Below are 19079 nucleotides of genomic sequence, written 5' to 3' on the forward strand. Positions count from 1 at the left end.
ACACACACACACACACACACACACACACACACACACACACACACACACACACACACACACACACACACACACACACACACACACACACAGTGCCTCATAATATGTTTGAATACACAGATACACATAAAAGCATCATCACGCTGAAGCCTGCTGTGGAGGACTTCCTGTTTTGTTTTGTTTTTTTCTTCATAAATCCAGTGCTGATTGTCAAAAATAAAATTTTCCATGTTCATCAGTTGACATGTTGACATAAGTCACAAGTTTTCTGCAGATTTCGTGTCTTTTATGTTGCTGTCTGGCTTCAATTGTCCAAAACCGTTGAATACATGTGATTTACATTTACAATTTTCACTGTATTAAAACGAAGCCTCTTCTGAAATATTCCTGATGTGTTGTTTTTGCTGAAACTGTGAAAAATATCTAAACACAAGGAGACAGAGATCACAGATCCTATGTGTGATATGAGATAAAGGAAACTAAATATTGCCTAGTGAGCTGCTGTCCTTCGCCTCCCTGATGATAAAGAAACTCTCTCTTTCTGCAATGTAATAACACATATTTTTCACTTTCACAATAATCAATTATGATACCAGTGAATAAAACTAAATTGTGGCAGTTGAATAAGAAAAAAACAATTGTATGATATTTGAAATACTCGCGTCCTTTTTTTAAAAAAAAAAGTCAGCTTGTTAAAAATAACACAAATAATAATAACAATGAAATCCTGATCAGATTGGAAAAGCTTCATGTAAATGCGTCAAACCGATTCTGATTCAATAAGATAGAGTCAGAATTTTCCTTAATGAAAATGAGAACCAGTTCTCAATTAACTTATCTGGTCAAATAAAATAAAATAAAATAAAATAAAATAAAATAAAATAAAATAAAATAAAATAAAATAAAATAAAATAAAATAAAATAAAATAAAATAAAATAAAATAAAATAAAATAAAATAAAATAAAATGGAACGGAACGGAACGGAACGGAACGGAACGGAACTGAACTGAACTGAACTGAACTGAACTGAACTGAACTGAATTGAATTGAACTGAACTGAACTGAATTGAATTGAATTGAATTGAATTGAATTGAATTGAATTGAATTGAATTGAATTGAATTGAATTGAATTGAATTGAATTGAATTGAATTGAATTGAATTGAATTGAATTAAAAAACTCGGTCAAATGTTGAGTCTGAAGACTGATTCTGTATTTAAGTTGAAGTTACATCAGGTAGTAAAAAGTCAAATGTCATTTTGGTGTGTTTGAGTGAATCAGACTTGATCAGAATCAGATCTGTGTTAACGACTCATTGTGATAACAACGGGTTAATGTGTTTAATCTTAGTATAAGATAATTAAACTTTCAGGTATGTTAGTCAGTTTCTGACCCTCATATTATCAAGGTCAAACACTGTACTGCAGCCTTCGACGTCCAGACGTCCATCACTTTGTGTCTTTTCTAATTCAGATCTTTCGATCACAGAACATTTAAAAAATCTTTAATGTTTGAAGTCAATTTACTCCAGGAATTAAATAGTCTTCATGCAGTGTGTGTGTGTGTGTGTGTGTGTGTGTGTGTGTGTGTGTGTTTATTTCCTCTTTCTGGCTGAGTATTGAGTCTTCACCTCAGTCTGAAGGCGGCTGCAACATTTATGAAAAATTCTTTTTTCACTTTCCACCAAATCAATTTCAACCGGAGCCACAAAACACATTGAACCTTTAAAATGAGGCTGACGCAGCTCTTAAAGTTTGACATGTAGTTTTGATATATGAAAGTAAAACTGTATTTGAAGTTGCAGTTGAGGAAGAAAAACATTTCATGACATTTCCAGCTGACTTTAGAGGTTTCAACCTTCCTTTTCAGCATCTCTGAGACAGATTTGACATTTTAGCAGTTCTGAACATTTTGGCTCTTCCTATCCTGCTGTTCTTGCTGTTGTGGACAAAGCATGTGGGCTCTGAATGAGCCTCACTGATATTCTTATCACTCCACCCAAACCCATGGTTATGCTCTATTTCTTTCAGATGAAACTATCATGTCACAATAACAACGATGAGTTTCAGGATGGCGCCGGCGTTGTGGAGAAACTCTCCCGTTCTTGCAGGTGTGTGTTGGTTTGCGGTGTGTGTGAGTGTCATGTGCAGCTGTCGCTGTGTGTTTCCATGAGGAGGCATATGTAGGTGACACGAGGTGGGTGCTGGCGGTCCAGCCTGGATTCTCAACGTGAATATTATCCTTTAAATAGGCGAGAACTCAGTGACATTGTGGGTAAAATACGAGGGATCTCATTCATCCTGACATTTCTGTGCCATCAGTTTGGCAGCTGGAGCGCCATAACTTTGCCTAAATGCTGGGAAACTCTCTCTTTTCATGTGCGGGGTGTTTTTCTTTTCCCGTCCTCGACCCAGCGACTGCCTGCTCACACAGACAAAGCCAGAGGGAGGTCTTTACACACGAACCACTCTGGATTCTTTCCAAGGGTTTTGTCAGTTACTATGGAGACTTGGAAAGTGTCCCTTGCAGACTAATTCCTCTGTTGTTCCTGCAGTCCAAAGGTATCCAGTGGCTCTGCCCCCCGCAGCCGGCCGCGGGCCTCGACCTGCTCTTTTTGCTGATGGGACACTAAAAACAAACGCATGCATGAGAAACACGACTGCACATCATTCCGCTATGTTCGCAGACGTGTGATTAAACAGAAACGCTACACAAAAAGTGTACAGGCAAAATAAAGAGTTTCTGGATTATTACACACCGATTCGTCACCGGAGCACACGGTGTGGCTCCACACCACCACATATTGTTTACCGGTACGTTAAGATGCATTATATAAATATGAGGTCAATAACAGCAGAATCAGTATTTATTGCTTCGTGCTTTCTGCCTGTTGTGGTTTTCACTCTGCATCACTGATGTTTTTCTATGTGTCATCTTTGATTTTCTCACTGTATTTAACTTAACAAGCTCATGTCCATTCAGAATCATTTTAAAAGAACAAAATGCTGAGAACACATTTATACAACTTGAAGCAGAAATGTGAGACTATTCCTCTTAAACTCTGTTAAAAACATTCGTTCCCACAACGCTGCTCTCAGACAATAAACAGAAAAGCTGTATTTCTGATAGAAACTAAGAGAAGTTAAAACAAAGAGCTTCTCTAAACTCTCGGATGTTTGATTTGCTTTATCTTGAGTCCCAGTGACGCCAACCCCTCATTGGATCGTTGTTTGATATCTCTTTAAAGTAATCTGATTGCTTTTTAAAGTCACTCCAACATTTTTAGGAGCCAGTTTTAGTTAATGATTAAATCTCTTATACGTTGTCAAATCCTTTCTAAAGGAAATTTCTCATTACACTCATACAAACAAATATTTGCAGTGGTTAGCGCTCTCGCCTCACAGCGAGAAGGTCATGGGTTCAAGTCCGACCCGGTGCCTTTCTGTGTGGAGTTTGCATGTTCTCCCCGTGTGCGTGGGGTTCTGGTTTTAATTGGTGATGCTAAAATGCTCCGAAGTGTGAATGTGAGTGGTTGTTTGTCTACAAGTGTTTGTCCTGCGACAGACTGGAGACCTGTCCAGGGTGTAACATGTCCTCGTCCACAGTAGGCTGGGCTCGGCTCCAGCGCCACACAACCCTGGATAACTGGGAAAGAAGATGGATCCCCGGATTGTTCACATCTCAGCGTCACGGACACCCCTGAAGATTCCCGAGACAAGATCCCATTTGTACACTTGATCTCGATTTGCAATTTAAAGTTTCACAACATTTAAGACGATTCTCACGGCTTGAAAACGATTTCAAAAAGTCTTCAATTAAAACTGCTAAAACTTTTCCACTGTACAAGAACTGCACCAGACATCATTTCACAAATTACAGATTTTCTCTTCTCCCACATTTCCCCATAATCCTTGAAAAAGTCTTCAATGAAAGATTACATAAATTCATAGAAAAATACAATTACTATTACTATTACTATTCGACAGTCAGTTCTGGATTAAGAACTAACCGGTCATCATCATGAGCATTCGCTGAACTCATTGTACATTAATGACATTTCTAATGTATCTCAACTCATGAAGTTTATATTATTTGCAGATGACACAAATATTTAAGGAACTGGTGAGGATTTGCAGCAACTTCTAGATTTAATAAGTTCAGAGTTAAAGACAATTAAACTATGGTTTTTGATGAAAATAGGTTATCAATAAATGTATGTAAAACAAAAATAATCATATTTGGAAAATCTAAAGTGAATAATCAGGTAAAGGTACAGATATAGAAACTAATTTCTAGGAGTAATAATTGATTACAAAATTTGCTGGAAACTTCACATAAAACACAAAACTTAAAAAATAAAAAATAAAAAATAAAAAATAAAAAATAAAAAATAAAAAATAAAAAATAAAACATAAAACATAAAACATAAAACATAAAACATAAAACATAAAACATAAAACATAAAATATAAAAAAATTTAAAATGATTAAAAATTCAAAATAAAAAATAAAACTTAAAACATAAAACATGTCCAAAACAAAGTATCACGAAGCATCCTGGTCCAGGCCAAAGCTAAGGATTTGTTGGAAAAGGAATTTCTTCACATTAATTCACTGATTCTACCATATTCAACTTCTGCTGTGGAGGTTTGGAGAAACAAATTCACTAATAAGACATATTATCCTAAAGAAAAGAATCATACACAATGTTGGCTTTCGTCAACACACCGATCCACTGTCGAAAAAGTTACAAGTTTAAAACCATTCAAATACTACAAATACTATATAGAAATACAAAGAATAACTTTCTCCTGGTTAACATTCAGAAGATGTTTCAAGAAATAGAAGACGTTTACACCTTCAGGAGAAAATTACAGTTTAAAACTCAGAAAGTCTCATAAAGCACCTTAAAAAGCTTCTGTCTCACCGGCAGGGAGTTTAACTGTGGAACAAAACAAGTGTCGCAATCAAATTATTACCAAACTTAAGTCAGTTTTAAAATATTAAAAAAATATATAAAGAGTTTATCCTAGCAAGGTGCAGGGTTTTATCACAGCAACGAGGGTTCGGTGCTCCTGGCGTCACATAGACTGATTGTTGCTGGATGAATGTTGTATGTCGTGTATGTCACTGTGATACTTGGCTGTAATTATGGAATAATATTTAAGTGAAATTAAGATAAATAAAATTATTGTGTGACTATATATATATAATATATATATTATTTATTTTTCCTTTACCTATTTAGATGTTTTTCTTTGTTATGTTTTAACATGTTCGGAATATAGATTTTATTCACTTCACTCCGTCTGGTTTTTCCCGGGCTATGTCAGTCAAATGTTGATATTCACGCTTGAGCTGCCACGACGCCATCTTTGATTCCCCAGAAACCCTTGCTGCAGGTTTCCGATGACGTCAAACATAAACAGTTTGATGGCTACGATTCCGGTTTGTTTGTAAACATGTTAACTTTGATGTGATGGATCTGGGAATCGGCGGGTTCGAAAGGAGTGTTGATGGTTGATGGTTGATGGAGTGTTGATGGTTGATAGACCCTTTATGGGAAGTAGATAGTTAAAGATTTAGTCGGGTGGAGTAACATTAATAATATGAAGACGTGTGTTGACATCGGGCCTGATGGAAACTCTGCTCTCTACGAGTGACAGGATGAATGTGTTCATCAGGATTTATTGTCAGAAATGATTTCAGTCTTGAGCCAGAATGAGTTTTGTTACTCAGTCACTGAAATATACAACTAAAACCTGCCTCCATTGTGATGCTCGCACATTTGCTTGGATGCCGCAGTGTAAATATTTGAAGTGTTTGTGTGGTTCAGATGATGGTCTGAGTCCACAACACGAGACGAGTCCGGGGGCCACCAGGTTATTAATAGGAAAGAAAAACAAATTAAAACAACAGCTGGATTCAACATTTGCACTTTGGATTGTTGTTTTCTTTGGAGATTCTTTTAACCTCTTCTTCACTTCCCAAGCTGATACAAAGTCAGTGTTTGGTAGTCAACCATTTATCGGCTTTCACTCACATTTCGTGCATCAACGGACAAAATAAACACAAAATGTAAAGATTAAGAGACGTAAGCCTGAAAGTAAAGTCTGTTTTAACCCGAGCATCACACAGCGGAATGAGAAACGCTCTCTGGGGCCTCTTCTCTTCTCCGTCTCATTTACATGCTGATGTGTGGCCCTCAGACTGAGCTGCACCAATAAATCTACTTTACACACAAGAATCCAGCCGTTCATCACGACACACAGAACAAAGGAAAATGACCCACGTTATGAAGACAGATTTATTAACTGCTGCACCACAAACACATGTCTTTTAAAAATACCTCAGCTTGTTCTGCGGCTGTGAATCTGCCTCTGTCTCACTTTCAGCCTGCTAAATAATATTTGGGAAGATTGCTATGGCTACTGGCCGCATGCGTTTGCGATGTCCCATCATGGGGCTTTAACAAAAGGCGCCTTTTTGCTCCTCAGCGCCTGCGGTTTGGAGGGAACGACACCCGGATACAGGATTTAACTTATCTCATTACCGACGAGCCGACTGAACGATGTTTGTTCTTATTTGATCTGTGCTCTACCGACCACCACCCCCACCCCCACCCCCCACCCTCCAGAGCCGCTGCTCGGGCAACAGCAAGGCAGCTTCAGCAGCAACACCACAAACACTGAATGGCAGCGATCAAGTCCAAATAACAATTAGGGCCTAAGTGTGTGCGTGGTGCGGCTGTCAGGTGACAGATCAGCAGGACACAATCCGGCTCTGTGAGGATCCCGGGCCTCCGTCCGCCGCCGCTGCCAGAGCCGCTCCATAATGAGGCCTGGGAGCAGGAATGTTTGTGGCCCCCGCCCGATTCTGAGTCCGAGCTCAGCATGTGAACCTCCGCCACCACACACCAGTGTGTTTGTGTGTGTGTGTGTGTGTGTGTGTGTGTGTGTGTGTGTGTGTGTGTGTGTGTGTGTGTGTGTGTGTGTGTGTGTGTGTGTGTGTGTGTGTGTGTGTGTGTGTGTGTGTGTGTGTGTGTGTTTTAGGACCAACTATCTGCCTGCTTTTATTTTTTCTTGTCTCATCAAACACCCGATGAAACATCTTTTTGTTAATATTTTTACTGAAATAGTAAAACTGCATGTATTTTATGTTCACCTGGGAATTAAAGTTGCATTTATGAGATTAGCAAACCAATGTTTTTATTTACATTTACCTACTCTTGGGAATTGTCTTTGTATATAGATCTGGTGTCTGGAAAGCTGATTTAACGCAGCTGATTTCAGAGTTGAATTTTTCCTGGAGGTCAGGATCCTTTGGAAAGATCCTCAATTCAATTCAATTCAATTCAATTCTGACTTCCTTTCTTCCTCTACTCACCAGATCATCTGTTTACCCAACATGGTTTACTGCCATCACCATCACCCCAACACCCCATGACCCCCATCACCATCACCCCAACACCCCATGACCCCCATCACCCCAACAGCCCATGACCCCATCACCATCACCCCAACACCCCATGACCCCCATTACCATCACCATCACCCCAACACCCCATGACCTCCATCACCATCACCATCACCCCAACACCCAATGACCCCCATCACCATCACCCCAATAGCCCATGACCCCATCACCATCACCCCAACACCCCATGACCCCCATCACTATCACCCCAACACCCCATGACCCCCATCACTATCACCCCAACACCCCATGACCCCCATCACCTTCACTCCAACACCCCATTACTCTTACCCTCAGTCCCATCACCCTCACCCTCATCAACCCATCAACTCATCATCCTCGCTGCATCAGCCCCAACTCCCCAAAACCCCGTCACCCTCATCCCATCACCCCAAAACCCCATCTCCCCATCACCCTCAACATCCCAACAACCCATTGTCCCAGCTCTCCCATCACCCTCTCCTGCATCACACCTAAGGAGAGAGGAAGAGGAGGTGAAGAGGAGGTGAATAGGAGGTGTTGAGTATTGCTGCCTCAGCTCTGCTGCTCTGCGTCTCCCTTCAGAATCAGTTCTTGCCTGCAGCTCAGCGGCACTGCGGCACTCGGCAGAGTGCCTGAGGACAGAAGACGTTTTCTCCGTCAGCTCAGCCTGTGGCGACGACAGACAGATAATGAACGACAATAAGACACAGTGAAGTTACAGTAAACAGCCTCCCTGCAGTAAGTGACTGTAATTTGAATCCCACGCCGTCTCTCAGAGGATTACTGTGTGAGCTCATCAGATTTGTAAACCTGATTAACACGGTGAAGCTGATGGTGCTGTGCTGTGTGTGGTGCTGTGCCCCACACTCAAATGCACTGGTGCAACCAAACTATTGCTTTCAGCACAAGCATCATTTAATCAAGTAAAGTCAAATGAAAACAATGGACACTGAAGTAAACACGTCTGCAATGTTTAGAGGACAGAACCGCATCAAATCATCACGTCTCATCAGTTCTCAGCGTGAAATTATGAGAACCAAAAGGTTACTGTCACATCTGCACTGGATTGAAAGTGTTACATGAGCAAATGAGATTGATGGATGAAGTTATTCACGATGGTTTAGGACCTGGATGAAGTCTGACAGCAGTAAACTGAGCACAGCTGGACTATTGTAATGTGTCTGTCACACAATAGCTGCGCTGTCGGCTCTGTGTGGGTCAGTTCAAGGACTGATTCACTCATTCAACTGAAGACACATCAGTTTGGAAGATGCTCTATAATCTGGATGATAGTGGCAGGAAGATGCTCTATAATCTGGATGCTAGTGGGAGGACGATGCCCTATAATCTGCAGTAACTAATCTTGTAATGGAGGTATTATTTTATAATGCAGTAGTAAACAGAGTTATTCATCAGTTAGTGTGTTTTTCCCGGAGGACCCCTGCAGGTCAGGTCGCCCTCTGAAGTGAAGTGTGATGAGTCTTTTGTAATGATCGTAAATAATCATGTAAAGTTTTGGGTGGGAAACCTTCAGTCCCTTGTTTTGGAGTGAGGAACAAAAGTGTGTGTTCATTCTGGTCAGCAGTGTGTGTGTGTGTGTGTGTGTGTGTGTGTGTGTGTGTGTGTGTGTGTGTGTGTGTGTGTGTGTGTGTGTGTGTGTGTGTGTGTGTGTGTGTGTGTGTGTGCGTGTGTGTGTGTGTGTGATTGCGTCACAGGGGTATTTGCATTAGGAGGAGTCTATAAATGGGGGAAGCCTCAGACGCACCGTGCTGATGCTGTGAAGTCCGGAGGAGCTCAGAGAGCAAACACACCGCAGCACGATGGCCTACAGATCCACTCCTCACTCCTCCTACAAGAAGATGTTCGGGGGTGACCGAACCGCGGTCCGGACCAGCTACTCCAGCCGCCAGTACTCCAGCCCGGTGCGCGCCCGGGCGTCCTACGGTCTGTCCTCCAGTATGTCCTCCGGACCCGCGGTGTACGCGGTGAGGACGCAGCGGCTCCGGAGCAGCGCGGCCATGCCCCGCTTGGCCTCCGAGAACCTGGACTTCTCCCTGTCCGACGCCATCAACAGCGAGTTCATGACGAACCGCACTAACGAGAAGGCGCAGATGCAGTCGCTGAACGACCGCTTCGCCAACTACATCGAGAAAGTTCGATTCCTGGAGCAGCAGAACAAGATCCTGCTGGCGGAGCTCGAGCAGCTGCGGGGCAAAGGCACGTCCCGCGTCGGGGACCTGTACGAGGACGAGATGCGGGAGCTGCGGCGCCAGGTGGACCAGCTGACCAACGAGAAGGCCCGGGTGGAGGTGCACCGGGACAACCTGGCGGACGACATCGACAAGCTGAGAGAGAAGTAGGAGGCGTGGCATTGCCGCGCGCTGCGCTCCGTGCGTCTTTTTGCGCAGAGCTCTGAGTCAGATCCACTTCACTGTAAAGCATATTATTCCACACAGGCCCAAGAAACTTGACAATGCAGCTAAAACCCACACACGCTTGACATAGATTGAAATAGAAGAAGAGAAAAAGAAACCTCAGCTGTTTCAGGTACAATCTGATTTGTTATGTGTCTTTTTTCAGGCTGCAGGATGAACTTTCCCAGCGGGAGGATGCTGAAGGAAACATGCAGAGCTTCAGACAGGTACTATCTCATACCCACTCTCCTCAAACTGTCAGAGCAGTTCGTGCTGTTGTGACACTGACAGAATTGCTTCAGGATCATTCGACCTCAGAGGGACAAAGGAAACTGTTTTGCTTCAAAGTCGTTTCGATTGATGTGAAACACCAAAACTTTTCTCCTGAGCCACTGTTCAAGATGTACTGCTTGTTTTCAAATCCTTCCTCAACCCCATTTAACAAATACAGTTTAATGGACAATGAGTTGACAATTACTCCACAAATTCAGCTTGTGTTTAGGTAACAAACAAAACAACACACACGTCGTGAACATGTTCACAATTAATGCACTTTTTACCAAACATGATAACAAGGACATTATTTATCAAAAGGACAGAGTTAAATCCTCTCAGTCAAAGTTAGTTTCTTCAGACTTACAGCCAAATAATAATAATAATAATAATAATAATAATAATAATAATAATAATAATAATAATAAAAATGTATTTTTCAATATTGTTTCAGAGTGCTCACAAGTGCAATACAATCAGAGTACAAAGGTATTAAAGTGAATTCTGTTAAGATAGATAACACCAAAATACAGCGTGCTAAAGGTAATTATAATACCTAACAAATGATTTTAAAATAACGATATCAAAATAAATGTCACTTTAAAAGACGCAGACTATGCTGCTCCTCCTCTCTACCAGGATGTTCAGCTCCAATCTGTCCTTATTTCTTTCCACTTTTAAACTGGACCTGCTGCTGGCCTGATTCTGGCCTGCAGCCACACGTTTGTCAGTCCTGCTCCCCTGTGTCCTTAAACGCGAGTTTAATGAAGAGAATGATGCAGGTTTAAAATTGAAGTGCATCTGTGTAGTATATTGGCACTTAGGATGAGATGTTCATCACTGAGGTGTTATTCAGAGAAACATTAGACTCACGAGGAAACTGTAGTGTGACACATTAGAGCTTAGTGGGTGTTTCTGTTCAGGCAGAAACAAAGACACCTTTATCTCAGGACTCAGACAAAGCAAATCAAATGAAACTCAATTTTCTAATAGCTCCAGAACGTGTGTGACTGCCTGGTCCATCCCTGGCTCCAAGTGATCTCATGCTCATCATGACCTACACAGACAGGAATGCTCCGTCCTGATGGCACAACATGAGCAGAACCAGCCCCGGAGCTGCAAGAGGCCAAGTTGTGACTGTGGAGTTAAATGAGGCTTGCAGCGAGCGGAGATCTTTTAAAGTCCGACTGGACACCATGAATGAGTTGGGACACAACAGGCTGGATCTGATGTGATTATCAGAGCGTGCAGAAAAGCCACCATGTGACCTGGCTGTCTGGTTCCAGGGCCAAGCTCACAGAAAAGTGGGTTCGCTCCCTGTGTGATGATGAATGCATGATGAGCGAAGCAAATGACCCGAAGTGGGCAGAGCAGGACTAATAAGGCAAAAATACACAAGTTTCCACCTCATCTTTAATTGCAGGCCATATTTTTAGGGCTGTAGTTGAAAGTAAACATAGATTTTCCAGTGATTGGTTCCTTTTAGGGGATGCTGTCAGGACACGGCCGCTGGGGCATTCCTGCATGAATGACAGGAAGGAGGTTTGTGGCCTGACTGCTGGTGGATGAACAACAATGCAGAGCCTCAGCTGGCCGTGGCTCAGTCAGGCACACTGTCAACGCTCCGGCCTCGGGCTCGTTGGGAAACCCGGCTGAATAGTACACTTTGTTTGTGGCATTAGCGCGGGGGCAAAGCTGCTTCAGTCTCTAATACCACACAGGTCTGCCAACCAGGAAACAAAGCACAGCGGCGAGCGGCTGCAGCAAGTTCAGGACAGTAAAACACAACAATGGCTGATGTGTGTTTGTGTGGATGAAACTATGTAGATACGACAAATGTTTCCTTTTGTTTTACTGAAAGTTTAGATCTATATATTTTTTACAAAAATCAAAAAGTTGGAAAAATCCATATAACATTATTTCTAACATTTCTAATTTCCTGGTGGAAAACACAGTGAAATATTTTATATATTATATATAATATTATTTTATTTTATGCCTGTAACAGTATTTCTCTCAAATCCCTTCTCACTGCTAAACCTTTATAGATTAGATATCTTTTTTATTCACTGTATCTCCGACTAAAACAGCCCTCCAATAACAAGAAGTTACTTCTATCAAAAGTTACTTCGATTAAAAATGGTGGTACAGTGAAGGTTTCTTTGAAACTTTGGCTTGTCCTCTGTGGGTCCAGTAGTTTTACAAAATATAACGTTTCTTTTTAAGCATTTGTCCTTTGAACCATTGTGCCAGTTAACTGGAAGATATGATGGAAATAATTTCACTTCAACTGGAATTAAAAAAAATCATGTCTGAATGGACTTCATTTTCAAAATAATCAAGCTCACTTATTAATAGTAAAAACAGCTTATTGAGTTCAAAAAGGAGGAACATTCAACAAGAACAATGAATAAAATACTGGTTGAGTCGCCTTCAATATTTGAGTTCTTGTGAAGTGGATTTCTCTGTATTCTGGACTGTAATAATCATGTTTCAGCTGAATGGAACCAAAATGACTTTGATATTTCTTTACACAATTAATATCAAGTTGAAACGCCTCACATCAGGACAGAATTCAGCCATAGAATTATGACCACTGACAGGTTGAATGTGTAGTATTTGTTATTCCCTCATCATGCCAGCTGTCGGTGTGTGGGACACATCAGCAGCAAGAGAACAATCAGTCTTCAACAGAAGCAGAAAAGTGAGAAAGCGTGAACGTTTGAGTGACTCTGACAACCGCTGGCTCAGACCCGCAGCTCTCCAGGCATCAAATCTGTCAAAGGGAAAAGAGGTGGGGGCCTGTGTGGTCCCATCCAACAGACGAGCTCCACGGCTTCATGCAGGTTGTGGGAGGAAGGTTTCAGCACGCAGTGCAGCTCGGTCTGTGGGTGTCATGTCTGACATGTGGCCTCGCCTCTGTGCCTCGTCTTCACAAACTGAGCAGTGACACGTGTCGAGTCCCTGCAGAAGGCTTTCATTGGGCATGTTCATGACCTTGTCCCTGCACAACGGGGCGTTTGTGTACGTGAGCATTGTCCCGGGTCTCTTCCCAGCGTGTGAACGCGCTGTGTCAGCAGAGACACTCAGCATGATTCAGCTCGCTCTGACTCCACGTCTCATTGAGATTCTCTGTGCAGGATGTGGACAATGCTGCTCTGGCCAGACTGGACCTGGAGCGCAAGGTCGAGTCGCTCCAGGACGAAATCAACTTCCTGAAGAAGCTCCATGACGAGGTGAGCTTCCCTTCGTCAGTCAGCGTGCAATGTGTTACCTTACAAGGCACCGTGGGTGAAACTGGGCCAAATCACTCAAAGCATGTTAATCTGCACTGACACTGAATCAGGAGGCTTCACCTCACCGGAGCTCTTTGTTTGTGTTCAAAATCATCCAGAAACATTGTGTGTGAAAGCAGCTGTGCTGTTTGCTCTTCCTGACTCATGGACTCTTTGAAGGAAATGCTGGAGCTGCAGAACCAGATCCAGCAGCAGCAGCAGCATGTGCACGTCGAAATGGACATGGCCAAGCCCGACCTGACGGCGGCGCTGCGGGACGTCCGCCTGCAGTACGAGAACCTGGCGTCCAAAAACATTCAGGAGTCCGAGGACTGGTACAAATCCAAGGTACACACACACACACACACACATGGGGGTGTGTGTGACCCCCTGAGTAAAACGCTCCTCTGTTCGGCTTCTCTTCATCAAAATGTACAAACATGAAATGGAATTCATTTCCTGAAACGTAAGAAAAACACACACAGTCCAACCTGCTTGAGTTTCACACGCGTGCCTTCAGACCCTCAGCTTCAGACTGCCGCCTGCCAATATGAAGCTCAATCTCACATGTGAAGAACTGATCAGCTCAGTGATGAATTTTTCAGCTCATCCTACTTAAAAAGAAAAGCCTGTAAACAAACAACAAATCATATCCTGTTTTACTACCTATTGATTGTATTGTTACATGTATTGATAAGTGGCACAACAAATCATTTTCACCGTCTGTATTTTACTTTTCGATAACCTGTGCAGCACTTTGGTCAAAGAGCTTTTCCTGATTTCCAGTTTGCTGACCTCACCGAAGCTGCCGCCAGAAACACCGACTCTCTGAGGGTGGCCAAGCAGGAAGCCAACGACTACAGACGCCAAGTGCAGGCGCTCACCTGCGAGGTGGACGCCCTCAAAGGAACGGTGAGCAGATAAAAAAAACAGTGCGAGACGCTTTTAAAGGACAATCAAGTGAAAGCAGCCAAACCAATTATTTCCAGAGACTGAAAACTCTTTGAAACTGTTCTTGTCTGAAACATAAAAAAGGAATAACACAAACAACTGACAGTTATTCACTTTCAATTATCTCTTTAATGTTTAATATTCTTGCACCTCGTCTGTCCACCGGGGGAGCCAGTGTGTTTGTTTAGTCAACTCAAGGTCATAACACAGCTGAATTCCCGGTTGATTAACAAAATGTACAAACAAACAAACAAACAAACACAAACAAACAAACAAACAAACAAACAAAGAACTGTTTACTAAACCTGATGATAATAACATCAGAGTTCTTTAAAATGAAAAGTACAAACTAAAATATCCTTTGACACAGTGTTTTTTATCATACTCCATCCATCCATCCATCCATCCATCCATCCATCCATCCATCCATCCATGTTCATCCTGTTCATCAGGGTCACGAGACAATTAAAAAAATATATAAATAATAATAATAATAATAAAATAATAGACTCGCAATCTCAAGGTAGAGGGTTTATGTCCCATGCCGGGTGCCACCTTCCCGTGGGCTCACCACCTGCAGGAAGGTTCTTAATCGGTCCGATGTGATCTGGGTGACGGTGCTCAGACTGACACCCCTGCGACACAGAAACGGATAAGAGGGAGAAAATGGATGGATAATAATAATTTAGCATATATAATATGACTACAATACTGAGTATAAAAAAGTCTATTGAAACGAGAACACTAAGATAGGTGGTAGAACAAAAGAGTGAGATGAATAAAAAATAAAGTTGAAGATAAAAAAAAACCCACAAAAGCTTCAAGAAACGGAATCACTTTCAATCAGACAGCTATAATTCACCGCTGCTCTTCAATGCTGATGTTCAGTTCTGATTGCCAGTGACGTATTATTAGAAACTATTAAAGCCACAGTGGACAATTCAGGAACTGCAGGTTTCAGCTAGACTATAGAGTATCTTCCTCTCGCTAAAGGGCCTTTCACATTTGGATAGTCTGTGAGTGGGTTCACCCGGGGGGGGGGGGGGGGGGGTTCACACCTTGATTTGGCTTGGTTTACATTCACACTGCATTTTGTGAGCGAATCAATCTGCCTGGAAAATGTCGTGCAATTACAACAGCTGCTCGTTTGGGGGCGCTGTCGCCAAACACTGACCAGAGAGGAAATAAAGAAGAAACATGGCTCAGTGATTGGTCTTGATCGAAAACAGTCGAAAAAAGTCCCTCCTCTGTCGCACGTGGCTAGGCTAATTAGCTCGTGGCTAATGAGTAGCAACTGTGATATAAAGTCTCCAGACCAGATATCAATGAGCGCCTTTCTCACTCCTTCTTCCTCTCTACTTCCTCACTACTCCACGTCTGCCCTTTCTGCGTCTACTTCTTATGAGTCGCGTGGTTGGCGTTGTTTGTTTAATACCCAAAATGCATTGCACTCTACATCAGTCTACGAAGGTCGCCTGCATGAGAAACGAGACCCAGATGAATTTATTGAGTGAATCTGTTGATGGCCCACACAGTGCTGAAGACTCAGATTCCATCAACATGTGAATTTGTTGATGCAGGACTTGACTTACAGTTACCAGTTACCAGTTACCAGTTACCAGACAAATGGAATGCAGCATTACTTCCACATGATTTCTTAGCAAACATACATTTGAAAAATCATCAACGAATGATGAGAGTTTGCATCTGGTGTTGACGTGTTAAAGTTTGACGTGATCGATTGTTTCCACGCAGAACGAGTCTTTAGAGCGCCAGATGCAGGAGATGGAGGAGAACTTCTCCCTGGAGTCCGGTGGATTCCAGGACACCATCAGCCGCCTGGAGGAGGACATCCACAACATGAAGGACGAGATGGCTCGTCACCTCCGCGAGTACCAGGACCTGCTCAACGTCAAGATGGCCCTGGACATCGAGATCGCCACCTACAGGAAGCTGCTGGAAGGAGAGGAGAGCAGGTGATGGAGGCGGAGCTCCTCCTAAAGATGGCCGCCTCACTTTGACCACATTAACATGTGGACTCTTGTTGTCCCCCTGCAGGATCTCCAGCCCTTTGCCAAACTTCTCAACTCTAAACCTGAGAGGTCTGAGCTCGACATTTAAAGGTAATATTGACAGTTTTGGTTCATTTCCTGCTGAACGACAATATTATCTTCTCTCTTCAGAAACAATGATGGACACGAAGCCCCATGTGGAAACCATGACCACCAAGAAGGTTCTCATCAAGACCATTGAGACCCGGGACGGTCAGGTGAATATCTGCAGTCCGTTCTGACTCTTTACAGCTGATACACCTTTTTTCAGCTTCTTCTCTCTGGTCCTCCTGCAGGTGATCAACGAGTCCACCCAGAACCACGAAGACATGGAGTGACGGCGTCTTTGTCTCCAGCAGCCGGTGGAAGCGATGCCAGGAATCCCGCCTCGGCGGGGCTGCGTTCAGAGCGAGCAAAAACAAAAAGCAACAGCTCATAAAGTGCCTTCACATGTTAGTGAGCTTGTTAGTGGACACGGATGGTATTGGGCTTCTTTAGCTTCGTCACGTTTGTTTAGATGCAATAATGAAACCAGCACAGTGTAGAAATCCTCCCTGAGGTCGGCCAGAATCTCTGTAACCAAAGTAGTGTTTTGGATGGATGCAGCATGCACTCTGCAGGAAACCTGCCCGCTGACGACGTCACCAGTTCCTGTATGCAGCAATAAACCATGAAGAGTTTAACTCAGTACTGTGCAGACTGTGTGATGCTTCACCACACACTCCCTGATGGAGCTGAGCGGTAGTAGAGAGTTACTACGTTGCTCAAAGAAAAAGAAAGCTATTTATTACATTCAGATTTTCATCCTCCTAGTCCAGAATGGGATCAGAGGCTTATCCAGCTCTACTCAATGTTTTTTTAAACCATGAAGGAAAATCATTTTGATTACTGTGGGCAGATCCTTACTGGACTGTACAGATTCACTCACAATGTGTGAGAATAAAGCTCAATGTTTGGCCCCTGGGACAAAACCGGGGAGGATTACCTTACAAAGCTTGAAGTTACTCCACCAGAAAAAAATCATTTAAAATCTACTTCCTATAAAAGGAATCACTTTTGCACATTGAATGAACCAAAACACCAGAACAAGACATCACCTCTCACTTCCAACCCGCAAATCGATCAAACGAAAACTGGTATGTTTACAAACAAACTGGAAGCCATCAAACTGTGTTTATGTTTCATTAAACTGACGACATCTTCAGAAAACTAGTGCAAGGGATTCTGGGATATCAAAAATGGTGTTACGGCAGCTCAGGTGAAAATATCAAAATTTGACCGATTTAGCTTGAAAAAAAAAAAGCCAAACCTTCTCAAAGAAAGTGTCTTCAAGCCACCAGATTAAATGGAATGTTGTGAAACTGATCAAGTGTATCGAGATCGAGTGTACAAACGGAATCCAGCCTCGGGAATCTTCAGGAGTTTCCATGGAAGCTAAAATGCATCGAACCCGGGGATGTTCCACGAAATTTAACTGCTGGAAATACGTGTTTGTAAGAGTGTGATGATGAATTTCCTTCAGAAAGGTAATGGCACCGTATTAGAGATGTATGTCAACAACTAAAACTGGATCTTAAATGCTTCATTTTTCACGTGTGGATTCTGGGAGAGGAACTTTAAAAATGCCAAAGAAAACATCAACTTCCGCTTTGATTAAAGTAACTGCCGTTGATTCACAGAGTTTTTGTAAGAGTAGCAGACGTGAAACGGAGCTGAGCTGAGTGTTGAAGCTGCAGTCACAACTACATCACTGTTATCAAAGTTTTAGCTGTACTGAGGGTGAAAACTGCAGGAGGAGCGACTCTTTACACATCTCACTGCTTTATACATCCTGGTTACCTGAACAAGTTCTTCAACTTGTTCAGGTTTTCTGAAAACTCCATCCATTTTCTACACCGCTTATTCTTTCGCAAAACCCAATTCCACTTTATTTTCCATTTCAACGTTTCTTCACAGACGGCAGCAGGTTGCAGCACCATCTACCGACGTTACAGAAACTTCAACTTCACTGAGCAGAAGTTCAGCCAAAGTTTTTATTAGGAAGAAATACATCCAGACATTTCGAGAGCTTTGTGTGTTAAAAGAGTGGGCTGTCACTGTTTAACTCCAGCAACAGATGTCAGTAAAGAGCACACACTCACACACAAGCACACACACACACACACACACACACACTCACACACACACACACACACACACACACACACACACACACACACACACACACACACACACACACACACACACACACACACACACACACACACACACACACACTCAGAACATAATAAATTCAATAAAATAACTTTCATTCACTGGTTTTAATCTGGCAAAAACGTGTAAAATTGCTAAAAAGAAATTGATATAAAATTTATAAAAAGGGATGAAACTTCTAAATAGGCTCGACTGGTGGTTCGGACTGACTGAAGGATTCAGAAGATTTGCATTAAACAATAAAAAAATTAAACGGAATAAATGTGAAAAAAACAAACAAAAATTCTATATTTGGACAAAGTTATTACATGTATGAGTTTAGATGACATTCATGAATTTCCTGTACAGATTGACAGCGTGCGGATCTGCCTGCTTCCATTGATATAAGACTTGTTTATTCTGAGGTATGTAAAGACTTCAGGCTCCAGGTGTTGTGGAGCATCAAA

General features: G+C 42.4%; 1 protein-coding gene across 2 annotated transcripts; it reads left to right on the forward strand.

Annotated features, from left to right (window-relative positions):
* Positions 1 to 9212: 9212 nt before the first annotated feature.
* LOC308116979 (vimentin-like) lies at positions 9213 to 18090 on the forward strand. Of its 2 annotated transcripts, none has more exons than XM_080475539.1 (9): positions 9213 to 9811; positions 10036 to 10096; positions 13283 to 13378; positions 13598 to 13765; positions 14204 to 14329; positions 16124 to 16344; positions 16427 to 16470; positions 16552 to 16637; positions 16716 to 18090. In XM_080475539.1, exons 1-9 carry the CDS (start codon positions 9276 to 9278, stop codon positions 16755 to 16757), a joined length of 1380 nt encoding a protein of 459 aa, XP_080331665.1. In that variant the 5' UTR covers positions 9213 to 9275; the 3' UTR covers positions 16758 to 18090. The 2 variants fall into 2 exon arrangements, with proteins under 2 accessions (XP_080331665.1, XP_080331664.1); XM_080475538.1 differs by having other exon boundaries at positions 9222 to 9811; positions 16427 to 16491; positions 16716 to 18001.
* The last annotated feature ends 989 nt before the right edge of the window (positions 18091 to 19079 follow it).

The sequence above is a fragment of the Lipophrys pholis genome, assembly GCF_963383615.2.
Source record: "Lipophrys pholis genome assembly, chromosome: 1".
In the NCBI taxonomy this organism is placed as follows: Eukaryota; Metazoa; Chordata; class Actinopteri; order Blenniiformes; family Blenniidae; genus Lipophrys; species Lipophrys pholis.

Bases quoted from the DNA above. Each gene is read 5' to 3' on its own strand.
- LOC308116979 (XM_080475538.1), top strand. From the start codon at position 9,276: ATGGCCTACAGATCCACTCCTCACTCCTCCTACAAGAAGATGTTCGGG. The intron at 16,492-16,551 runs GTAATATTGACA...TTCTCTCTTCAG, and splicing joins TCTGAGCTCGACATTTAAAG to AAACAATGATGGACACGAAG. The intron at 16,638-16,715 runs GTGAATATCTGC...GTCCTCCTGCAG, and splicing joins TTGAGACCCGGGACGGTCAG to GTGATCAACGAGTCCACCCA.